Raw genomic sequence first — 26,651 nt, forward strand, 5'->3', positions numbered from 1 at the left:
TTACAAAAAAGGAAAACTACCAGCCAATCTCCCTAATGAATATAGATGCAAAAATCCTCAACAAAATACTTGCAAATCGAATCCAAAGACACATTAAAAAAATCATACACCATGACCAAGTGGGGTTCATTCCAGGCATGCAGGGATGGTTCAACATAAGAAAATCAATCAACATATTACAACACATTAAAAATTAGAAAGGGAAAAATCAAATGATCATCTCAATAGATGCTGAAAAGCATTTGACAAAATCCAACATCCCTTTTTGATAAAAACACTTCAAAAGGTAGGAATTGAAGAAAACTTCCTCAACATGATAAAGAGCATATATGAAAAACCCACAGCCAGCATAGTACTCAATGGAGAGAGACTGAAAGCCTTCCCTCTAAGATCAGGAACAAGACAAGGATGCCCGCTGTCACCACTGTTATTCAACATTGTGCTGGAAGTGCTAGCCAGGGCAATCCGGCAAGACGAAGAAATAAAAGGCATCCAAATTGGAAAAGAAGAAGTAAAACTGTCAGTGTTTGCAGATGATATGATCTTATATCTGGAAAACCCTGAGAAATCGACGATACAGCTACTAGAGCTAATAAACAAATTTAGCAAAGTAGCGGGATACAAGATTAATGCACATAAGTCAGTAATGTTTCTATATGCTAGAAATGAACAAACTGAAGAGACACTCAAGAAAAAGATACCATTTTCAATAGCAACTAAAAAAATCAAGTACCTAGGAATAAACTTAACCAAAGATGTAAAAGACCTATACAAAGAAAACTACGTAACTCTACTAAAAGAAATAGAAGGGGACCTTAAAAGATGGAAAAATAGTCCATGTTCATGGTTAGGAAGGCTAAATGTCATTAAGATGTCAATTCTACCCAAACTCATCTACAGATTCAATGCAATCCCAATCAAAATTCTAACAACCTACTTTACAGACTTGGAAAAGCTAGTTATCAAATTTATTTGCAAAGGGAAGATGCCTCGAATTGCTTAAGTCACTCTAAAGAAGAAAAACGAAGTGGAAGGACTTACACTCCCTGACTTTGAAGCTTATTATAAAGCCACAGTTGTCAAAACAGCATGGTACTGGCACAAAGATAGACATATAGATCAATGGAATCGAATTGAGAATTCAGAGATAGACCCTCAGATCTATGGCCAACTGATCTTTGATAAGGCCCCCAAAGTCACTGAACTGAGTCATAATGGTCTGTTCAACAAATGGGGCTGGGAGAGTTGGATATCCATATCCAAAAGAATGAAAGAGGACCCCTACCTCACACCTTACACAAAAATTGACTCAAAATGGATGAAAAATCTCAATATAAAAGAAAGTACCATAAAACTCCTAGAAGATAATGTAGGAAAACATCTTCAAGACCTTGTATTAGGCGGCCACTTCCTAGACTTTACACCCAAAGCACAAGCAACAAAAGAAAAAATAGATAAATGGGAACACCTCAAGCTTAGAAGTTTCTGCACCTCAAAGGAATTTCTCAAAAAGGTGAAGAGGCAGCCAACTCAATGGGGAAAAATTTTTGGAAACCATGTATCTGACAAAAGACTGATATCTTGCATATATAAAGAAATCCTGCAACTCAATGACAATAGTACAGACAGCCCAATTATAAAATGGGCAAAAGATATGAAAAGACAATTCTCTGAAGAGGAAATACAAATGGCCAAGAAACACATGAAAAAATGTTCAGCTTCACTAGCTATTAGAGAGATGCAAATTAAGACCATAATGAGATACCATCTAACACCTATTAGAGTGGCTGCCATTAAACAAACAGGAAACTACAAATGCTGGAGGGAATGTGGAGAAACTGGAACTCTTATTCATTGTTGGTGGGACTGTATAATGGTTCAGCCACTCTGGAAGTCAGTCTGGCAGTTCCTTAGAAAACTAGATATAGAGTTACCATTCGATCCAGCGATTGCACTTCTCGGTATATACCCGGAAGATCGGAAAGCAGTGACACGAACAGATATCTGCACGCCAATGTTCATAGCAGCATTATTCACAATTGCTAAGAGATGGAAACAACCCAAATGTCCTTCAACAGATGAGTGGATAAATAAAATGTGGTATATACACACGATGGAATACTACACGGCAGTAAGAAGGAGCGGCCTCGTGAAACATATGACAACATGGATGAACCTTGAAGACATAATGCTGAGCGAAATAAGCCAGGCACAGAAAGAGAAATATTATATGCTACCACTAATGTGAACTTTGAAAAATGTAAAACCTATGGTTTATAATGTAGAATGTAGGGGAACTAGCAATAGAGAGCAATTAAGGAAGGGGGAACAGTAATCCAAGAAGAACAGATATGCTATTTAACGTTCTGGGGATGCCCAGGAATGACTATGGTCTGTTAATTTCTGATGGATATAGTAGGAGCAAGTTCACAGAAATGTTGCTATATTATGTAACTTCCTTGGGGTAAAGTAGGAACAGGTTGGAAGTAAAGCAGTTATCTTAGGTTAGTTGTCTTTTTCTTACTCCCTTGTTATGGTCTCTTTGAAATGGTCTTTTATTGTATGTTTTTTTTTTTTTAATTTTTTTTCATACAGTTGATTTAAAAAAGAAAGGAAAGTTAAAAAAAAAAAAAAAGAAAAACAAGGAAAAAAATATGTAGTGCCCCCTTGAGGAGCCTGTGGAGAATGCAGGGGTATTGGCCTACCCCACCTCCATGGTTGCTAACATGACCACAGACATAGGGAACTGGTGGTTTGATGGGTTGAGCCCTCTACCGTAGGTTTTACCCTTGGGAAGACGGTTGCTGCAAAGGAGAGGCTAGGCTTCCCTATAATTGTGCCTAAGAGCCTCTCTCTCTAGCTAAGCCAACTTGAAAGGGGAAATCACTGCCCTCCCCGCTACGTGGGATCAGACACCCAGGGGAGTGAATCTCCCTGGCAACGTGGAATATGACTCCCGGGGAGGAATGTAGACCTGGCATCGTGGGACGGAGAACATCTTCTTGACCAAAAGGGGGATGTGAAAGGAAATGAAATAAGCTTCAGTGGCAGAGAGATTCCAAAAGGAGCTGAGAGGTCACTCAGGTGGGCACTCTCACACACAATTTAGACAACCCTTTTTAGGTTCTGAAGAATTGGGGTAGCTGGTGCTGGATACCTGAAACTATCAAACTACAACCCAGAACCCATGAATCTTGAAGACAATTGTATAAAAATGTAGCTTATGATGAGTGACACTGGGATTGGGAAAACCATAAGGACCACACTCCACTTTGTCTAGTTTATGGATGGATGAGTAGAAGAATAGGGGAAGGAAGGAAACAAACAAACAGACAAAGGTACCCAGTGTTCTTTTTTACTTTAATTGCTCTTTTTCACTTTAATTATTATTATTATTATTTTTGTGTGTGTGCTAATGAAGTTGTCAGGGATTGATTTAGGTGATGAATGTACAGCTATGTGGTGGTACTGTGAACAATCGAATGTACGATTTGTTTTGTATGACTGCGTGGTATGTGAATATATCTCAATAAAATGAAGATAAAAAAAAAAAGTAATAATAGCTAACAGTCCTAATGCCCTACCATTGGCAGGCATTGGTCTAAATGCCTTACATGGCTCATTACTCCTCTCCAGGCATTATCCTTTTCCCCATTTTTCAGAGAGGGAAGGTGAGGCACTGAAGTGATAACTTCGCCAAGTTCTCTTGGCTAGTGAGTGATAGAACCAAGCAATCTGATTCCATGGTCTCTTAGCCACAGTGCTAAAATGTGGAGAGATTGTTTTCCCTACACTAGGCTATTCTAAATTTTCCTCCTCACAAATGTGGTGGCTTGAAATGGACCACTGCCCAGTAATCCCCCTCCACGTTCTGATGAGGAACCTGGACTAACCTGGCTCTCTTGCTGTTGGACTCTTCAGAACTTTCTAGAGCAGAGGCCCTTTTCTGGGTATTAAGTTACAATTTGTGGCCTTAAATTTTACTTACGAAATGTTTAGAAGCATTTTCTTACTACATGAAACATCATTAAAAACTCAGATCATCTTCAGCAACATAATTTTAATTTAGGGGCTTTTATATTTAGAATTTTTAAAAAATGATGTAGTCTCAAACCAGAGAGGCATGTGGACAATCAGGACATTGAATAAGTTATTGTTCTCTTCTGTCCCTTCTGCCCACCACCCTGCCCTCAGTTTTCTATCAGCAAAATAAATATTCCAGGCGTTGTTCCAGATTTCTTCCAAAGCCTCCTCCTGCTCTGACATCTTTCCCCAAAGAGGCCTTGTTTGCCATTCTCCTTTATACCCCCTTACCCCAGTTACTTGGAGTTATCGTGAATACCCGTGTACCTACATTTTCTCCCTCTTTTGAAGTACCTTCCTTTGCCATCTCCTATAAAAATCTGCTCAAATGTTACCTGGATCTCATTGTCCCTTTTGCTCCCACCACGTTTCTTCTTACCATTCCTGTTCCACGGCACTTTCCTCAGTGTATTATTTACTGAAGAGTAACTATGATTGACATCTTGAAGTTGCGGGCTATGAGGGGTTCATTTCTGAATTTCCTCTGAAGCCAGGTATACAGCAAGTGCATGGTTAATACTTGTTGAACTATGTTCTTGTTCGTTTGGAGGAAATTCCTTCAACAGAACTTCACAGAGCTCGGGGTTTGTTAGATAATGTGGTGTCCTCAAAGTTAGTGACCCATGGGGAGAGTCCAGCATCTGTGGGCGGAACAGATTTACGCAAGCTGTTACACTGTAGCGGATTTCCTTGTGTCACAGGAGCAAGCGGAGGGCCATGGTGAAGGGGTGGGGACTATCGGCTCTGTCCTGGTGCATCACAGGCCGTTTCCTGGGTAGAGGCACCTTGGAGCTTGGTCAGGACAGAGACTTAGAAGTGCTCCACGGAACAGGAATCTCACACAGAGTGGGAAGGAATACACCATGTTGCTAAAATGCCCAGTAGCGTTCTATGAGAACAGGGCATATGGGAAACAAGATTGTCGTGAGGAATTTGGGCTCAGTCCTATAGGTATGAGGAGCCATTAAAGAGTTTTAAGCAGGTGAGTGATAGTCATATTTGTATTTTAAGCCATTAACTATTGGTAATATGCAAAATAGTAATTAGCTATTGCTCTCTGTATACTTTTCCGTATCTTTAAAATTTCTGTGATAAGCACATGTTCCTCTAATTAGAAAACTTGTAGTGTTGATTTTGCTTTGTTTTTTAATATTACCTCTGGTGGTAGAGTGGAAGGTAGACAGGAAACTAGGAAACCAGTTTGAAGATGTGGAAAGGATAATGAATTTAGTTTTGCAGGTATTGAAATTTAAAGTGTGTGATCTTACCTGATACATTAATTTGATTTAGAGTTCCCTTCTAGGGTGGAATTTGAATTCATTCAGATTTAGTAATAAAATAGCATTCAGTGCTAGTTTCCTCTTTTTGTATTCAAGGTTAATACAACTCACTTGCAAAAGTGCTAATGGCCACAAGGGGGCAGCCTCGCTGTTCTTTGTACCTAATGATCTCCCGTTGGTTTATGGTTAAGTCTACACTCTTTCTTCTGATTATTACGGGCTTTTAACCCCCAGCAGCACGGAAGTCAACAAAATACCAGCACTCCTTTTAAAATCTTGAAATACTTTTCATGTGTTCATAAATGTTTTTCTGGCCTGCACTGGGGTTTTCAAGAGCCTTCCCCTAGGAAGGACAGGAACTGACTTCTTGGGATGATAAAAATGACTCTCTGTGTTTTAGGCTTAGAGAAAGAGACGTGCCCGAAGATGGAGAAAGACGGATCAGCTGTGCCTGTAAGTTCCCTAAACTTGGAGGAGAAAGGAGGGGCTCAAATCTCTTCAGTATTTGTTTTGAAGCCCGTGTTAATTCATTAAATAAATTATAGTCAGGGCTTAAGTGATTGGGATAAAATATAAATAAAACACGGTTTCTTCACTCATGAAGTTTGTACTGCAGTGTTCTAAGTGGTAGCCACTAGCCACATGTGGCTATTGAGCATTTGAACTGTAGATAGTCTGAATTGAGAGGCCATGTAAGTGTAAAATACAATGTTTTTGATGACTTAGTACAAAAAAAGAACACAAAATATTTCAGTAATTTTTATATTGCTCACATGTGTTGAAATGATAATGTTTTGGATATGCTGAGTTAAGTAAACTATATTATTAAAATTAGTTTCACCTATTTATTTTTACTATGGCTACTAGAAAATTTAAAATTGCACATGGCTCACATTATACTTCTGTTGAACAGCACTGATAATAAATACAAAATATAAACCAACTATACCATGTGGTGAATGTTGTAATAGAGAACGTGTTTCAGGAGCTGTGGGCTCCAGGGCTGACACACAACATGACAGGTTTGGGGAAGCCTGAATTTGAGCTAATTTTCTAAAAAATGTATGTTTTAACTTTAATTTTTAACTAAGTTTAGACTTGTAAAAATAGTGCATAGAATTCCTGTATACCTTTCTCCCTTACTCTCAGTAGCTAACACAATCACAGTACAGTTATCAAAATCAATTACCACTGATACAATGCTATTATCTAATCTATAAACTTTATTCAGATTTTATAAATTGTCCCACAATTTATAATGTCCTTTTCCTGGTGCAAGATCCAGTCCAGGACCCCACAATGCATTTAGTTAGCCTGTGCTTAGTCTCTTTTAATCTAGAACAGTTTCTGGGTCTTTCTTTGTCTTTCAAGATTTTGATACTTTTGAAGAGTGCTGGCCAATTATTGTCCTTCAGTTTGGGTTAAATTTAGGTTATATGTTTTTGGCACGAATACCCAAGGAGAGACATTGTGAATGACACCACGTCCCTGTTATTGGTGGAGTTTAACTTTGATCACTTGGTTGAGGTGGTGCCTGTCAGGTTTCTGCATTCGAGTTAAGTCTTAAAGGATGAGTAGGGGTTCGCGAGGCAGATAAGGCCAGAAAGGGCATTCCAGACAGAAGATGAGTCTACAAAGGCAGAGAGTAAGAAAAATCATGGACTTTGTAGGGAATTGTAAACATTAATAACCTCAGCTGATTGGAGGATGCTGTGCCGATGGTGGACATAGACTTTATGCCAGGAGGTTTGGAATTCGTGGTAGAAGCGGTAGGGAGCCATCATGGGATTTTAAGTAGGGAACAGTATGATCAGTGAGCATTCAGAGGATTGGGTGGAAGCTAAGAAAGATTTAGCAGGTAGAATCCTCACAACTTGGTGATTTTGTGGAGGTGTGCATGGTGGCTGGAATGGGGGTGAGAATGAGAGAAAGTTGATAAAGGCTACTCAGAATTTGTCTTGAACATTTATATTTATCGAATACCTGCTTTTCTTCATGTGATTTGCTCTGACATTTTCTCTTCTGTTTCATATTTTTAATACAGCTCATTCATCCCTCTGAATTGTTTTCATTATTCACCAGTGGGCGAGACCCACACTATTTCCCTAGAGGATGTGGAATGGGCGAGAAGGTGAAAGGTGGACGTCGGACCCTTTAGGGGCTGGGTGGAGGAGGAGCCTGTGGAGCGTGGTCAGGGAGTCCGAAGGGGGAATGTCCACTTAACACACAGGGCATCGGGCATTGCCACTCACAGGGCCTCACTCATTAGCGACATTTGCCTCAGGACAAAGTCACTTTTGCCTTAGAAACTCATTTGCTCTTCAGGTTTCTTGGGAATCAGGTCAGCCAACCCCAGCACAGCCGTACACCTAGGGTGTCCTCACCTGTGACGGGGTGATCTGCATTCCCTTCTCAGGATGATAAAATTCCACACTCCGCTACCAAAACCAACCTGATTGTGCACTTTGGGAAACTAGTCCCTTCAGAGTTTTCCAAGTACTATGGGGGCATTTTCTAGTGTATTGAGTGTGTAAAAATAGCAAATGGATGATGGAAAAAGAGTGTGTTGAGTGTTCAGAGCGTGTTCTGTATTGCCCCAGATGCAGGTTGGCTACCCAGTTCTTGAAACACACTGAATAAATTCCCTGATTGTCAGTTTTTTTTTCTTTAACTTTATTTTGAGATAATTTCTAACTTAAAGGACTGTTGAAATTATCTATCTCTATCATCTATCTGCGTCTAGCTGTGTCGATCTGTCTGTCTTTCTATTTTCTAAACATGGGAGAGTAGGTTGTATATTTCATGTTCCTTGAACACTTAATGCTTCCATGGACATTTCCTAAGAGCAAGGATATTCACTTATGTAACAACCTGATTCCCAGTTTATTCATCTATAATGTTAGTGTCATTATCAAAATCTGCCTTATAGAGTGGTTATGAGGATAAAATGAAATACTAACATGGATGATTGAAACCACGAAGTGCTAGGCTAATAGAAAGTGGTGTGACATTGACAGAAAAGAGTGAGGGGAAAACAAGGAGAATACTTGTCTCTGGAACCAGCAGGTGAAAAACCAATAATGAGTTGTGACCTTTTTTGAAAGTAACCCCAGTTGCCCTTCCTGAAATAAATTAATTTCTACTTCCTTAGAACATTTGAAAGAATAAAGAATCTGTTTAATCTGCTTTTTACTTTTTTTTAAGCATCTCTTTGATACTTTGAACTGCATTCCTGTCACATGCACAGGTAGTGGCTGAAACAAAATAAGGCCAGAGTGACAGTAGGTGGTGGGAATTAAGTCGCATCTTGCTTTTCACTGTGAGCCTATAGCATTTTCCACTTTGGAGCAAAATTTATTTTTTAAAGAATTCTTAAGCTTCTTGAGGTTGAATTCATTTGGCTTTTCTGTTAGAGAAGCAGCAGCCGGTGCTACTGCTCCCATGCATTCAAGGACAAGTGATGGGATGAGCATTTTCAGCCTGCTGTGACAGATTAGTGATGCTATTTCTCCTACTACAAGGACATGAGCAAAGATACTTTGTGGCATCTGTGGTTACTGGGAATCTGTAACTATTAAATTCTGCTGTCTCTAAGTAGTTCTCTGTTGGTCCTAAACTGTGAATGCTTAGAAAATGCTAATTTTCTAATTAGAAATATTAGGGGACATGACAGGGGACCCTTTTGGAAGGATGTGATTGATTGATTAGCAAGTCTTTATTAGGCACATACTCGATTGGCCGGCCCAGACAGAGATCAACTGTAGATTCTGTAGGCTTTCTCCACTGCTTGTAAAGAGTTAAAATCCTAACAGACTGCGAAAGGTGGCTGAAATAGGCCACAGCATAAATTCCTGTCCTTATCACCTCATGAGAGCTTGATGCATTTTGGATGGTGAGGCTTGTGGCATGTGGCCAGTAGAGAGCTGGCGGTCTGCAGACACACCCTCAACTGGATGTGTTTGCCACCATCTGAGTTCTGATAACCGTCACCAACTCAGGATGCTGCCCCCTCTGGACACCACATTTGTTAGCATTAACTTTGTGTTAAACAAGCAAGGAGATTGAACCCATTTATTCCTTCAACAAATGAATGAGATGCTGAGCTCTAGAATGGACTTTTATATTTTCCTTACTGAGAAGACTCTTTGGCATTTATTTCCCAGTTCTTGCTAGCATGATGGCTGTGGGAGGCAAAGAGAGGCTGTTTCTTAGAGTTGATTTGACTTGGAGCTTCTAACTTAGAATAAGAAAAACTCACAGAAGACGATTTTAAAATGTATTCATTTATAATTGAAAATGTAACAAGATGAACCAGATATGTCAGTTTGACCTAGTGCGTTATTTCTCTGTAGGCAGATTACATGGGAAGCAAGATGATGAGGTTTGTTGATGAGAAGCATGGCCCAGGAAGTTAATGAGATCTTTCACATATTCAGGGGTGTATTGGTTGTCTAGTGCTGTGTAACGAATTAAAGTTTAATGACTTAAAACAACAGACATTTATTATCTCCTGGTTTCTATGGATCAGGAATCTGGGCACGGCTTGGCTGGGTGCCTCCCACTCAGGCCTCTCACGAGGTGGCAGCGAAGATGTCAGCCAGGAGGGCCATCATCTATAGGCTTGATTTGAGTGGATCTGCTTCTAGGCTCACTCGTGTGGCAACTGGCGAGTCAGAGCGAGCAAGCAAAATGGAAGCCAGAGTCTTTTTCTAACCTGATCTCAGAAGTGACATCCCATGGCTTTTGCCACATTGTCTTCTTTAGAAGCAAGCTATTAGGTCCAGCCTACACACAAGGGGAGGGGATTACACAAGAGCTTTGTTACCAGCAGGCACAGGGATCGATGGGGGCCATTGTAGAGGCTGTCCACCACAGTAGCTTCTGGCCCCAGGGATAGGTCTATCCCAAGATAGAGAGAGGTTCAAGGAGGAGTGGGGGAGAGGCTTGGACTCCCATCAGCATGGTGGGCTACCTTCCCGCAAATGCTGCTGCTATTAGTTTCTGCGAGCTTGGGGCACTTTGCATTTCCCTTTCCTGTGGTCTAAGCCAGGGGTCTCTATATTGGGCCCATGGATGAGGTCCACAGGGTTTTTGAAGCTGCAAGCAAAAATTATATGTGTGTTTTTGAGATTTTCTAGAGAGAAGATGAGCCTATAAATGACCATGAAAAGTTTAAAAGCCACTGATCAAGTTGACATTGGACTTTCTTTTCAGTCTTGGTTCAAACAAGATTCCATAGAATGATTGATTATAATCAGTAACTAATTGATCAATTGTAATCACATTTAGCTTTGCTTTTCTGAGACCAGGTGAGACCAGGTCACCATGGCTGGCATTTTGGATATTCCCAAACCATTAGATCACACATGCCATACAACAGCTTTACTTCCATAGGTGAGAGGAAAGATGCCCCCAAATTGCCTGTTAGGAAGGAAAATAGTACAAGCTCCATGTTTTGTGAAAAACAATATGCTAAGTAAATGTGGCTCTCTAGAACTTGAGTTTATGATAGAAGTGAGCCATCACATCAGAAGGTGAAGAGCTGCCAGAAGTGGGCCACTGACATCAGCAAGAAGGGAGAGATGAAAACTTAACTGCAGGGGAGAACCAAAAGAGGGAAGGGTGGGCCCAGATACTGACGTATGTGTGGCCACTTGGTATAGGGGTAGATAATGGTCCACACCCAGCAGTGTCCCTGGCTTACAACACAATGTCACTGCAGAGCATTGAGGTTCACGGTGATCCAGATTCATCCAGGAGGGGGTGGGGGGTGGGGGAGGTGAGAGCTCAGCTACACTTAACCAATTCTACCTCCTTACACCTGAAAGTTACTAATACATTTTAGAAAGATTTCCATCCCAAGTGGCTAAATAAAAGATACTCAGAAATCATCAGTATGTGAAGAAAACAGCAGTCACTTTTTTTGAAAATCTATTTACATGGAGGACGTCATCCCCCGAAACCCCCAGAAAATGAACCATCATCCCTGGATGTTTTTCTCTTTTATGCATGTGGTTCTTTGGTGCTAGTATTGAAACTAGATTTATTATTTTTTTTTAAGCTTCTTCTGCTTAACATGCTTTTAAAGGGTGTGAGCAACTTAGTATCAAGGATGATACCAATGGGTATTTAGGGATAAGGTTAAGAAGCTGAAGGCTAAACATTGAATACAACCCCTTCTCCCCACAGGGACTGTTCAAGCCATCTATGGAGAAGGCGCCTGTGTCTGTGACCTGTGGCGGTGAGAGCCCCCTAGACGGGATCTGCCTCAGTGAATCAGATAAGACAGCCGTACTCACCTTGATAAGAGAGGAGGTAACTACATTTCCTGTTCAGCCTGCTCATCGTTCCATTTCTTTGTAAAGCCACGTGCCAGTGGATAGATTTCATCTCCATTGGCGTGAGTTACCCGACACTGGAAGTTTTTACTTCTTACAGCTGGTTAAGTTCAGATAAGGGGCTCCCTGTGAAACCCAGCACTGGTGCTGGAGTCCGCACATTCTGGTGGCCAGGGAAGAGCTGACACTGAAATACTCTTGAGAATCTTGTGCTCTTTATCTTTCGGCCTTGAAGTTTTAAGTATCTAGTTTTGCCAAGTTTACTCTCATAGATGACTAAATCGGTACCTTCATTTTACAGAGGCTCCATGCTTAAGCCTAACCGTTCCTTAAAGTCTGGCCTTGCAGGAATATAAAATTGTTTCCTACTTTCATCCATTCTTTAATTAAATAGTTCAACTCTCGAATGCCCATGTTGTGTTTCTTGAACAGCCTCTCTGTTCCACACTGATCCCTGTTGGGTCTTTCCTGGGTGGTCTGAAAACTCTGAAGGACACTGTTACTCACTCCATCAGTTACCATCTTTCCTTTGTGCTTCTGTGCTGTTTTATGTGTTTGGTTTATCTATTTCTTGATGATTCTACCGTAGTTTTTTTAAAGAAGGTAATTTTCCTGGGATAACATCTTTATTTTTCCTATATGATGAGAGTATGAATTACCTCTGATAATAGGTCTCTTAGAATCTTTATAAATGGCATGAGGTTGTCATTGAGGAATGTCATCGAGTCCTATTGTCCCTGCTTAGCAGTGGTGGTGAGGAGGTCCCTGGAAACCTAGAAATGAGAAAAATAACGTCACCCAGTGGACCAAAGCAAAGATGTGCCTAGTCACCTGAACCATATAGGATGGCCTCCAGTTCCTAAGATCCTGATTAAAGATACCAAAATAAAGAATGTACCAACCAGAAAGAGAGAAGCGCAGCCAGGGAGGTGTCGTGAAGGGAGAGCAATGAAGGTGGTGTCAGCAGGGCCCATCCATTCAGAGTATTGCTTTCCAGTTAGCAAGGCCATCCCACACATGGGTGTGGTTTGAGAGCCTGCCTCTGATACCTCGAGACGGATGCATGTGGCTTGCGCATTACACTTCTGAACCCCCTCATTCTGACTCCATTCTTACCAAGCAATTGGAAATCTCTACAGAAAGAGAATGTGTGGGTCTTGCCAACTTCTAACACTCCAATTTTGTGGCAGTTTCATTTCTCATAAATAAAATTGGTACTCTGGGTCCACTGCAACTATATGACCTTGGGTGAGGTGAGACTCTGCCAGACAGATGGGTGCATTCTTGGTGTCCTGCACCAGTCAGGGTTCTTGACATACAAAGCTGAGAGCCAGGCCCCAAAATTCACAGAGGTTATAAGTAGCACTTGGAATTCTCCTGGGAGGTGTCTGCCCACCTTTACCCTGGTGGCTACATTCCGCATCCATGTGGCTGAGGGTACATTTTCCCAAATGTTTATGAACATTATGTATAGATGTTGTAGTTCTTTATTCCTAATGTAGATAGAGTGCCTTGGGATTGGTCTGGTAAGGTGTCATTTCCATCCCCCAATATTAAATCCAAACTGTAAAATAGACTGTGCAGATAAAGCTATATATCTCTATATCTAGATCATCACTAAAGAGATTGAAGCAAATGAATGGAAGAAAAAGTATGAAGAGACCCGACAAGAAGTCTTGGAGATGAGGTTAGACTTAAAGTTTGGGGGAGGCATGCATACTTTTATGCATTATTAGATTTAATACAGATGGCATGATAAAAGTGTTTGCTTACTGTTGTCAGTTTGAGGACTTTGCTATTTGCGTCTTACTTTATGTGGTTGATAATATTATTTCATGAGTTATTGCTGACCAGGTACTATATTCAAATACTATAGCTTATCTTGGGTTATTCAGAACATTACAAGTAAGCAGAACCCACGTAATTCTTGTCTTTTGGAAAGAGTTGACATAAATGTATACAAACATGCCCATTTGGAATACAGACTAATAAGACTTATTGATAGCTTCAGTTACGGGGGCATTAGAATTCATATTTTAAAAATTAAATTAGATAATAGCTTCAAATTCCATAACCACCAAATAGTTTATAAAAAGCCTTTTAACAAGTTACAAAATTGATTGACTTTAGATGGAAATCTTTTTATTTTTCCTGCTCACTCCCTAGAAGGGAGTGTTACATGCCATGAAATAACTATGGATGGCAAAGGAATGTAAGTCATTCATATTCCATATAGTTGGCACTTGAATGATTAAGAATCATTTTAATATGTCTACTCTAATTCAGGACTCTTTAGTTATTTGTTTATTGAGCATTTACTGGGTGTGGGACCCTGTGCTGGGCTTGATGGAGAGGAAGGACCAGCCTTTAGGGAGCTTACAGTAGACATCTAGTCACTCCAGGCGAGTCCCAGGGGAGAAAGTGATCATTTCTCATTGAGAGGATCGCAAGGAGGAGCACTGGACAGGGCACTGGTCAGGGCCGGAAAGCTATTGCTTTACATGAGAGGGTAATCATTAAAGTCTTGAGTAAGTGGAATACTTTTGGAGTTAGGGCAGCAAAATAAAACTTGCATCCAAATCAGAGGGAATAGAATGCCTGAAAGGGTGGATTGTGGCTGGGAAATCCTGAAGTCAGATGGATTGATTAAGAAGTGCCTCAAAGAAATGCATTAACTTAATTTGTCAAAGATGGATTCAAGTGGAATTAATCACTGCCTAGAGGTATTCAAATAGGTAAAAAGGAAAAGTGAAGGCAGTTTCTATAAATGGAATTTAAAGATTGTTAAAGGTAAAATCTGAAAGAAACTCCTTTTTGAACTTAAATCTTATGTTTGTGTGTGTAGTGTGTGTGTGTGTGTATATACATATATAGAGAGAGCCCCAAAGCAGATGCTGTCAATGTGTGTTAATGTGTTTAATTGTTTGATGCAGCATTTCTCCAGCTTCATTGTCTGAAAATTCTCACCTGATAAATTTTTTTTTTCCTTAATTTAGGAAAATTGTGGCTGAATATGAAAAGACGATTGCCCAAATGATTGGTAAGGAGAAACATTTTTGCTAGGTTGTGCACCATATGATCAGGATCCATGGATGATTTTCATATTGAAATACAAACTTCACCTTTTCTGTCACATAGGTTCATTCTAGAAAATGTCTAACACTTTAACTCTGTGAAGAGCCTTCCACCCAGTACACACTGCTAAGGCCTAGCCACATCATTAATAACTCCTGGAGTAGAATCCCTTTGTTTGTGGTGCAGTGTCCTTACCCCACAGCAAGTTGCACTTGCCCTACGTTAGACCCATTGGTGCCCTTCCCAGACCACAGTGAGTGATCCTCCTGCACTGAATTTAGAGCCTCTTCTAACCAACATCATACACACTGACTCCCTAAATCAAACTCAGATCAACAGGAACTCCCAAGAAAGATGGTGGAGTTGTGAGCTCCAGGACTCAGTCCATTCTCCAGGGCAGCTAGTAAACAGCCAGGAACTATCTGAAACCCCTGTTCTGGGGCTCCAGAGGCCAGAAGAAAACTGTTTAGCATCCAGGGAAGAGTGGGAGGAAGAGACTGACAGACTGCAGTGTAGAACAGTGAATTGCTGTCTTCACGCTGGTGGCTGCTGCTGTCCCACCCCCACCCCCCCAATCTCATGCCAGCCCACCTCAGGATCCAGTCTGGCTGGCTGCTGCTGTCAGAAAGGAACATCAAAGTCCTTCTCCCCAAGAACGGATGGGCATGGCCGACCACTGATCACAGCTTTTGAATAGCTCCGAGGGCAGCTGTGATCTCAGCCCACCTGGACAAAAGCAGCTAACAACCTCTGTTTCAACCCCAACCCCAGCAGGGGTGGATTTGGTGGAGACTTAAAGGCACAGTACTTCCTTAGGGCTGTGGGAACAGTTTGCTGAAGAGCACCATCTGCTGCGCAGATCAGGAAAGCACAGATTTGGGAGCCATCAAAGAGACATTTGTGTCCTTCCTGGTCTCCTCCCCAGGGCATTTTGGAACTGATCTATGCCCTCTTCATGAGGCGCTGGCCCTGCTTTGACTGGAAGATACTGACTTGGGAAAATCCTCTCCAGGGTGTTCCTCCTCCCAGAATTTGTCCTGTAGGCAAAAGCAGCTAGAGACAACAAAAGGAGTGCTTAAAAAAACCTGTAGAGTCAAAAAACAAACAGAAAAGATCAACATTCCCAAAGAAGGAACAGAGGGAAGGAAGCTTTTTCCTGGGAATGAAAGAATTGAACAAATAGTGCAATCTTAAAAAACGTACTGCATATCCAGGGCAAAAATCAGATGAAGAAGAATCAGATGAAAAAATCTGATCAGTTATAACACAGGCTATTCTAAAGGTCTAGAATAAGTTGGACCAAGTGTCAAAGAAGAGCCTTAACACAAAGCCAATCAACAATAAAACCTTAGGCAAGAGAGAGAAACTGACCATCGGAGTAAACTCATCAAGATAAGCAGATACCTAGACATCAGCAAAAAATTACACCATACTAAGAAACAGGAAAATATGGCCCTGTCAAAGGAATAAATTCAAACTTTGGAGGAGACACAGAATTTGGAACAACTAATCAAAGATGTTCAAACAAATATCCTAAATCAATTCAAAGAGATGAAGGAAAATATGGCTAAAGAGATAAAGGATATTAAGAAGACACTGGGCGAGCATAAAGAAGAATTTGAAAATAGAAAAAGAAACATAATGGAAATGATGGGAATGAAAGAAGATGTTAATACACTAGAGGCATGTAACAGCAGATTTCAACAGGTAGAAGAAAGAATCAGCAAGCTGGAAGACAGGACAATTGAAATCTTACGGAAGAAGTACAAATAGAGAAAAAATTGAGCAGGGTCTTAGGCATTTGAATGACAGCACAAAGCACACATATGCATCACTTGTATCCCAGAAGGGGAAGAGAAGGGAAAAGGAACAGAAAGAACATTTGCAGAAATAATGGCCGGAAATTTCTCAACTCTTATGAAAGACATAAATATACATTTTCAAGAAGCACAACATACTCCAAACAGAATAAATCCTAATAGACCTACTCCGAGACACACACGAATCAGAATATCAAATGCCAAAGATAAGGAGAGAATCCTGAAAGTAGCAAGAGAAAAGCGGTTTGTTACATGCAAGGGAACTGCAATACAAGTATTGATTTCTCATCAGAAACCATGGAGGCGAGAAAGCAGTGGTATAATATATTTAAGCTACTCAAAGAAAAACTGCCAGCCAAGAATTCGTTATCTGGCAAAACTCATTCAGAAATGAGGGAAAGTATAAAATAGTCACAGATAAACAGAAACAGAGGGTTCATCAACAAGAGACCTGCCCTGTAGGAAATACTAAAGGGAGTTGTGTGGAATGAAAGGCAAAGACAGGAGAGAGAGAGGCTTAGAGTAGCATGTAGAGATCAACCTTATAAGTAAGGGCAAGTAAAAGGGTAAAAAGAGAGCCAAAAAAAAAAAAAAAAAAAAAAAAAAGGATAAAATGGGCTGAGGTAAGTACTGCCCTTCCAGTAATAACATTGAATGTTAATGGATTAGACTCCCCAATCAAAAGACACAGCTTGGCAGAATGGATAAAAAAGTATGGTCTGTCTATATACAGTTTACAAGAGACTGACCTTAGACACAAAGATACAAATAGATTGAAAGTGAAAGGTTCAAAAAAGATATTCCATTCAAACAGACAAAAAAGAGCTGGGGTACCTATACTAATATTGAACAAAATAGACTTTGAATGCAAAACCATTCTCAGAGACAGAGAAGGCCACTATATGTTGATAAAAGTGGCTATCCACTAAGAAATAACAATCATATTTATTTATGCACCTAATACAGTGCCCCAAATTACATGACACAGTGGCAAAACTGAAGGGAGAAATAGACGGCTGTACAGTAATAGTTGGAGACTTCAGTACACCACTCTTATAAATAGGACATCTAGACAGAGGATCAATAAGAAATAACAGAAAAGTTGAATAATATGATAAATGAACTAGACCTAAAAGACTTATACAGAACATTGCACCCCCAAACAGCAATATATGCATTATTCTTTTTTTTTTTTTTTTTTTTTAGATATATTAAAATTTAATATATCTTTGCAAGAAAAAAAGACCATAAACAAAGTAAAAGGACATGCTCCAGACTGGGAAAAAGTATGTGTAACACATAGCAATAAAGGCTTTGAACACAGTATATGAGCAAAACTCTTACAAATCAATTATAAAAAGACAAATAATCCAATAGAAAAATCAGCAAATAATACAAAGAATTCACAAAAGGAGAAAACATTAACCAGTGAAATGTAATTAAAAAGAAATTCAAAAACTCTAAGATTTGCAAAAATTAAAAATTTTGATAGCATCAAGTTTAGGTGGAGATGTAAAGAAACAGGAACTTACATAATGCTGGGATATAAACTGGTACATTTACTTTAGAGAGTACATTGGTAGTGCCTAATAAAATTGAAGGGAGCCTATATTCCAGGACACAGCAAAATGTCCCTACAATATGCATTATTCTTAAGTGTGCATGGATCATTCTCCAGGATAAACCATGTTGGGTCACAAAACAAGTCTCAAAAAATTTAAAAAAGATTGAAATTATACAAAACACTTTCTCTGATCATAATGGAATGAAGCTGGAAGTCAATAATAGGCAGAGAACTTGGGAAGTTCACAACTATATGCAGGTCACACAACACACTTTAAAAAAATCACTGGGTCAAAGAAATTACAAGAGAAATTGGTAAATATCTTGAGATGAATGAAAATGAGAACACAACGTATCAGAACTGTGAGATGTAGTGAAGGCAGTGCTGGGAAATTTATAACCCTATGCCTATATCTAAAAAAAGAAGAAAAAGCTAAAATCGAAGACCTGTATGCAGACTTGGAGGAACTAGAGAAAGAGCAGTAAACGAATCCCAAAACAAGCAGAAGGAAAGAAATCACAAAGATGAGAGCAGAAATAAATGAAATTGAGAATAGAAAAACAATAGAATAAACAAAATAAAAAGTTGGTTCTTTGAAAAGATCAATAAAATTGACAACCCAGACAAGGAAAGAGAGAAGATACGAATAAATAAAAGCAGAAATGAGAGGGGGGAACATTACTGCTGACCCCACAGAAATAAAAACGATCATGAAAGGATACTGTGAAGAATTGTATGCCAACAAATTAGACAACTTAGATGAAATGGACATATTTCTAGAAACACACGAACAGCCCACACTGACTCTAGAAGCAGTAGAAGACCCCAACAGACCAATTACAAGTAAAAAGATTGAATCAATCATCAAAAACCTTCCAACAAGGTCAAGCCCAGGACCAGATGGCTTCACAGGTGAATTCTACCAATCATTCCAAGAACTAATATCAATTCTTTTGAAACTCTCCCAAAAAATCAAATAGAAAGGAACACTGCCTAACTCATTCTGAGGCTGACATCACCCTAATAACAAAGTCAGATGAAGACACTATGAGAAAAGAAAATTACAAACCAACTTCTCTAATGAATATGGATGCAAAAATCCTCAATAAAATACTTGCAAATCAAATTCAACAGCACATTAAAAGAATTGTATACCATGATCAAGTGGGTTTTATCCCAGGTTTGCAAGAGTAGTTCAGCACAAGAAAATCTATTAATGTAATATGCCACATTAACAAATCGAAGGGGAAAAGCCATGTGATCACATTGATTGATGCAGAAAAGGCATTTGACAAAATCCAGTATCCTTTCTTGATAAAAACACTTCAGAAAAATAGGAATAAAAGGAAACTTCCTTAACATGATAAAGGACGTATATGAGAAACCTACAGTTAACATCGTACTCAATGGTTAAAGACTGAAAGCTTTCTCTCTAAAATCGGGAACAAGACAAGGATGCCCAATGTCTCCACTGTTATTCAACATTGAACTAGAAGTTGTAGCCAGAGCAGTTAGGCAAGAAAAAGAAATCAAGGGCATCCAATTGGAAAGGAAGAAATAAAGCTTTCCCTTTTTGCAGATGGCATGATCCTATATAGAGAAAGTCCTGAAAAATCTATAGCAAAGCCACAAGAGCTTTGAGTTCAGCAAAATGGTGGGATACAAGATAAGTGTTTATACACTAGTAATGAGCAATCTGATGTAGGAATCAAGAAAAAAAATTCCATTTACAGTAGCAACAAAAAAAATATCTGGGAGTGATGTTTTCATTTGTTTTTTGTTTTTTCGTTTGATTTAATAAAAGTTTTACTTTTTAAAATATGCAGTTGGTTGAACTTGTTCATGAATCTTCACCAGGAACTGGGGCATCTCCACCCTTTGCACTTCTGGTGTAAATTACTTGAGCTCTTTGTTTTGAAACCAGCTTGATAAGTCCTTTACTAAGCAGCGCCTGAAGGGCTGCCCTGGCCAGGCAACCTTGAATCTTCAATCTCTCAGAGATGACAGCAGAAGTTATAAAAATTTGAATTGGGGAACTTCCTTACAGAATTTGTCATAAGTGGCTTTGTCAAACAAGACTAGGTTATTGAGCTTGTCCAAAATTTGCCTTTGAACCAGTTCTTTTTGGCCTCGCCCCCAGAGTTGTCTATTTGGTCGTTGTCTTTCTTGGCTGACTTTCTGGCATCATTCTTCTTGTCGTTCTTGGGGAGCATTACGAAGCTTGGAGAGCAGTTGCTGCCACTGCAGCCTTGCTGAAAGCTAGGAGTAAATTTAACCAAAGATGTAAAGGAGTTGTATAGAGAAAATTTTAAAATTTTGCAAAAAGACATCAAAGAAGACCTAAAGAAATGGAAGGATATTCCATGTTCATGGATAAGAAAACTAATCCTGTTAAGATGTCAGTTCTACCCATTGACTTACAGATTCAATTCAGTCCCAATCAAAATTTCAGTAACCTACTTTACAGAAATGGAAAAGCCAATAATTAAATTTATTTGGAAGGGCAAGGGGCCCCAAATAGCCAAAGACATCTTGAAAAAGAAGAACAGAGTTGGGAGTCTTAATACTTCATGACTTTACAGCATACCACATGGTTAAAACAGCATGGTAATGGCATAACAATAGATATATTAACCAGTGAAATCGAATTGAAAATTCAGAAATAGTTCCTCACATCTGTGGCCAATTGATATTTGACGGGGCTGCCAAGTCCACTCAATTGGGAAAGAATAGGCTCTTCAACAAATGTTGCTGGGAGAACTGGATATCCATATGCAAAAGAATGAAAGAGGACCCCTATATCACACAATTTACAAAAATTAACTCAAGATGGATCCAAGACCTAGATAAAGGAACCAGGACTATAAAACTCCCAGAAGAAAATGTAGGGAAGCATCTTTAAGATCTTGTGGTAGGCTTTGGTTTTTAGACTTTACACCTAAAGCACAAGCAACAAAAGAAAAAAATAGATAAATGAGACCTCCTCAAAATTAAAAACTTTTGTGCTTCAAAGGACTTTGTGAAGAAAGTGAAAAGGCAGGCAACTCAATGGGAGAAAATATTTGGAAACCACCTTTCTGATAAGGGTTTATTATTCACAATGTATGAAGAAATCCTTCAAGTGAAAAATAAAAAGACAAACAACCCAATCCAAAAATCGCTAAAAAACTTGAATAGACATTTCTCTAAAGAAGAGACAAATGGTGAAAAATCACATAAAAAGATGCTCAACATCATTAGCTATTAGGAAAATACAAATCAAAACCACAGTGAGATACCATTTCACACCTACTATAATGGCCACTATTAAACAGAAAACTACAAGTGTTGAAGAGGATATGAAGAAATAGGAACATGTATTCACTGCTGGTGGGAATGTAAAATGGTGCAGCCGCTGAGGAAAGTAGTTTGACAGTTCCTCAGGAAGCTAAATATAGAATTACCATATGATCTGGCAGTCTTGCTACTAGGTATATACCCAGAAGAAGTGAAAACAGGAACTCAAACAGCTATTTGCACACTAGTGTTCATAGCGACATTATTCACAATTGCCCAAAGATGGACACGTCCCAAGTGTTCATGAACTGATGAATGGATAAACGAAGTGTGTGTATACATATGATGGAATACTATTCAACTATAAAAAGGAATGAAGTCCTGATGCATGCAACAATGTGGATGAACCTTGAGGACATTATGTTGAGTGAAGTAAGCCAGGCATAAAAAGATAAATATTGTATCATTTCACTGTTATGAACTAATTATAATTGACAAACTCATGGAGTTTAGAGTCTAAAATATAGGTTACCAGGTGATAGATTTGGGGTTAGGGAATGGGGAATTGAAACATAACTTATACAGATTTTCTACATAGGCTGATGGTAAAAGTTTGGAAGTGGATGGTGGTGATGGACATACATTATTGTGAGTGTAGTTAACAGCACTGAACTGTGTGGGTCAATGTGTTTAAAGGGGGGAAACTTCAGGATGTATATGTTACTAGAATAATAATTGAAGGATAAAACATGGGACTGTACAACACAGTGAACACTATTATAGAGGAAGGGCTATAGTTAATAGTACAAGTATAAGAATGTTCTTTAATGAATTATAACAAATGTATGACACTAAGGCAAAGTGTTAATAGGAGGGGTTTATGGGGAAAAAATAAACTTAATGTAAACTATGGCTGATAGTTAATACTGTGCCGGTTTGAATGTGTTGTGTCCCCCAAATGCCATTGTCTTTGTAGTCCTGTGGGGTAGATGTTTTTGATGATGGTTGGATTTGCTTGAAATGTGCCCCACTCAGCTGTGGGAGATGATTCTGATGAGATGTTCCCATGGAGGCGTGGCCCCGCCCATTCAGGGTGGGCCTTGATCAGTGGAGCTATATAAATGAGCTGACTCAGAGAGAGGGAAGGGAGTGCAGCTGGGAGTGATGTTTCAATGAGGAGCAAGCTTGCTAGAGAGGAGTGTCCTGGGAGAAAGCCGTTTTGAGGCCGGAGCTTTGGAGCAGACGCCGGCTGCCTTCCCAGCTAGCAGAGGTTTTCCAGACGCCATTGGCCATCCTCCGGTGAAGGTGCCCAGTTGCTGATGTGTTGCCTTGGACGCTTTGTGGCCTTAAGACTGTAACTGTGTAGCGAAGTAAACCCCCGTTTTATAAAAGCCAATCCATCTCTGGTGTTTTGCATTCTGCAGCATTAGCAGACCAAGACAAATACTATTTTAATCTTCCATCAATTGTAACAAGTGTAACCACTGTTAAAAAGTACAATTATTTTTAAAAGTGCTGTTAACCACTTGTAGCAAATGCTCCACACTGGTGCACAGTGTTGTTATTGAGGTGGGTTACATGATTGTGTTGTAAACCCACAACTTCTCTAATTTAAAAAAAAAAAAAAAGAAAAAAAGATCATTCTGCACTTAACCACTGAAATAGCTTCTACTACTCACGTCAACTAATGCCTTCCCACCCAGAGCCTTTGCAACAGCTGTTGCCTCTTATGTAATATTCTTCTCCCAGATAGCTGTGTGGCTCAGTTCTTTCAAGCCTCTGCCAGATATCTCCTCTGACAGAGTCTACTGTATGTAAAACAACAACTCCTACCCTTCCCTCCCATCCTGCTTTACTTTTTGTCACTTGTCACCATGTCTCCCCCATCTAGAATGTACTCCTTGAGAGCAGGGGCTTTGTTTTGTCCATTGCTCTGTTCCTACCACTGAGAACAGTGCTTAGCTCATGGAGGGTGTATTATGTGCTGAATAAATATGTTGTCACTTTTGACCTGTGATTCATAGAAGATGAACAGAGGACAAGTATGACCTCTCAGAAGAGCTTCCAGCAACTGACCATGGAGAAGGAGCAGGCCCTGGCAGACCTGAACTCTGTGGAAAGGTCTCTCTCTGATCTCTTCAGGAGATATGAAAACCTGAAAGGAGTTCTGGAAGGGTTCAAGAAGGTGGAGTGTCCTTTTGCTTCTATCGCCTTGATAATGTATTTTCTTGGTAATGGGTCTTCAAGTATATATACCAGAGGTATGGGTAGCCTTTTATTTTTTTTTAATTCAGTTTTATTGAGATATATTCACATACCATACGGTCATCCACAGTGTACAATCAGCTCTTCACAGTACCATCATATAGTTGTGCATTCATCACCACAATCAATTTTTGAACATTTTCCTTGCTCCAAAAAAAAAAAAAAGAATAAAAGTAAAAAAGAACACCCAAAGCATTCCATCCCCCTCATCCCACCCTATTTTCATTTAATTTTTGTCCCCATGTTTTTTATTCATCTGTCCATATACTGGATAAAGGTTTTCACAATCACACAGTCACACTGTGTAAGCTACATAGTTATACAATCATCTTCAAGAATCAAGGCTACTAGGTTGCAACTTGACAGTTTCAGGTATTTCCTTCAAGCTATTCCAGTACACTAAAAACTGAAAAGGGATATCTATATAGAACAAAAGGATGCCCTCCAGGGTGACCTCTCAAATCCATTTGAAATCTCTCAGCCACTGAAACTTTATTTTGTTTCATTTCACTTCCTCTTTTTGGTCAAGATTTTCTCAGTCCCATGATTCCGGGTCCAGGTTCATCCCTGGGAGTCATATCCCGTGTTGCCGGGGAGATTTCTACCCCTTGGAGTCATGTCCCACGTAGTGGGGAGTGTGGGGAGTTCACCTGCCAAGTTGTCTTAGAGAGAGAGAGGCCACAGCTGAGCAAAAAAAGAGGTTTTCTGGGGGAGACTGTTAGGCACAACTGTAACTAGGCATAGCTTTTCCTTGTAGTAACAAGCTTCATAAGGGCAAGCCCCAAGATCAAGGGCTCAGCCTACTAAATTAGTAGTAGAGAATATCAGTAATAACCCAGGTGGGGAAGTCCACATTTCCGAAGTTTTCCCCAGTTCCTCAGGGGGGCCCTGCAGATATATTTTTATTCTCTGCCCAAATACTTTGAGATGTATTGGAATTTCACACTAACCTGTACAAACCTACCAGATCTCACTTCCTATTCAAAGTTCCATGTAATTATGGTTTTTAAATATACTGATTGTACGAGTTAAATTATTTAGTGTGCTACAGAAAATATAGATCCTACACCAAATAGACATCTCTTCCCTTGGTCTCACACAGAGGTTGAAGTTTTAAAACACAGTCAGTATCATCCTTTACCCTTGGCCTGATTTGCCTTAGTCCTAACCAGATCCATTTCATTCGTATCTCTCATTGAAGTCTGGTCTCTTTTTCAGCTTTTTAAACTAAGTTGCTGTATAAGGTAATACTGACATTCATAGCTGCCGAGCTCTAGCTCTGAAACACAGGTGTCACACAGATACCTAAGGTTCCAGAGACCGACCAGGTTATACACAAAGAGCTCAGCATCTCAGAATCTGGAGCTAACCATTACAACTCAGGAATAGATGTGACTGCTGTAAGAGCCTACAGTCTAGGGACCATTAGTGGGTAGCCTTTTAAATAGGGCTCCAGGGCCCTGTTGGCATTGTAAGTTTCTATTGTTTTGAAGCTGGAGACTTTTTTCTGTTTTTTCTTTCCATAGTTGTATGGGCATCTGGCCTGCTGGGTAGCATGACTCTGCTGGGTCAGGCCAATAAACTTCACACACAACCAGTGTGCAGCATAGAGTATAAGAACTGGAACCCTCAGGCCTTAGGAAATTTCTAGAAGTGTTCTTTTTGGTAATTCACCAATTCAGTATTAGTAAAGGTAGAAAGGATCCTAGCCATATCACTAGAAATTTCAAATGGCATATTCTAAAGGAAATTGAATGTTACATTTCAAATTTAGATGTAGATGGGCAAATTGATTTAATTTAGTTGCTAGTGCCCTATTTTCAATTAGATACCTTTACAGCATTGAACATTCTTTATTTTTATATGAAAACAAAAGTGAGACTGACCAGTTTATCTCCTATGAGCATCAGATTGCGATTCAGAATTCTGAATAACTGCCATTCTAAAGTCACTGCATTAGTGTGGATGAAACTTATTGTATGATGATGAAAATTAATGAATAAATCTAGAATTTCTTAAGTGAGAATAGTATGTACTTGTTTCAAATTATCATGGAGTGTAAGTTTTTTAATGAAAATCTGTTGCAAGGTATGTTATTGTCATGGAAGAAAAGTAAAATAACCAGATTCTTTTATTTTAAATTGTCACTTTGGAACAGAATGAAGAAGCCTTGAAAAAATGTGCTCAGGATTACTTAGCCAGAGTTAAACAAGAGGAACAGCGATACCAGGCCCTGAAAATCCATGCAGAAGAAAAACTAGACAAGTACGAACTTGTAAATCCAAATTTCATTTTTCATGTTGTGGGAAGATTGACAGAAGCCAAAAATATTCACTGTTTTACAACTCCAGGTTGCATTTGTTTGTGTGGATTTTGTTTAATTTATGAATAGGTAACATCTCCATGTGGTTTAAACATGAAAATTTAAACAATGTCTGCCTCCCACCCTGCCCCTTCCACTAGGCCCCCTTTGCTTCCCCCACCCCAGGTAATCACTATTGTTAATTTCTGCCTATCCTTTTAAATACACCACCACCCCCCTTTTATACAGATGATAGCATACTTTGCTTTCTTAATCTAGCAATATATTTTGGAGAGCTTTACATACCAATATATGAAGATCTTCCTCATTTTTTAATAGCTGTACAATATTCCATTGTTGGAATCTTTCATATTTATTTAACCAATCTTTTGCTGTTACAAATAATGCTGCAGCAAATAACCTTGTACAGTAGTCCTTGGCATGCCTGTGAGTTATCTATATGATCAATACCTAGAAAAGGAATTGCTGGGCCAAAGGATATATGGATTTATATTATGGTAAATATTATCAAATTGTCCTCATTAGACTTAAACCAATTTACATTCCTATCAGCAATTATGAGAGCATTTGTTTTCCCTGCAGCTTTGCCAGCAGATCAAAGTTTGTATTTTCTGCCAATCTAATATT

General features: G+C 39.4%; 1 protein-coding gene and 1 pseudogene across 14 annotated transcripts in view; one reads left to right on the plus strand and one right to left on the minus strand.

Moving 5' to 3' along the window:
• Window positions 1-26,651, plus strand: part of TACC1 (transforming acidic coiled-coil containing protein 1) — a 152,657-nt gene that overhangs the window by 118,107 nt on the left and 7,899 nt on the right. For all 14 annotated transcript variants that reach the window (XM_037812909.1, XM_037812908.1, XM_037812911.1 and 11 more), the window contains 6 exons: window positions 5,764-5,816; window positions 11,553-11,678; window positions 13,312-13,388; window positions 14,698-14,741; window positions 23,461-23,621; window positions 25,860-25,966. In XM_037812909.1, coding sequence (XP_037668837.1) covers window positions 5,764-5,816; window positions 11,553-11,678; window positions 13,312-13,388; window positions 14,698-14,741; window positions 23,461-23,621; window positions 25,860-25,966 — 568 coding nt within the window. The remainder of the gene's footprint in view (window positions 1-5,763; window positions 5,817-11,552; window positions 11,679-13,311; window positions 13,389-14,697; window positions 14,742-23,460; window positions 23,622-25,859; window positions 25,967-26,651) is intronic.
• LOC119516574 lies at window positions 20,001-20,373 on the minus strand (annotated as a pseudogene).

This window comes from Choloepus didactylus, chromosome 20 (assembly GCF_015220235.1).
Source record: "Choloepus didactylus isolate mChoDid1 chromosome 20, mChoDid1.pri, whole genome shotgun sequence".
Classification (NCBI taxonomy): Eukaryota; Metazoa; Chordata; class Mammalia; order Pilosa; family Megalonychidae; genus Choloepus; species Choloepus didactylus.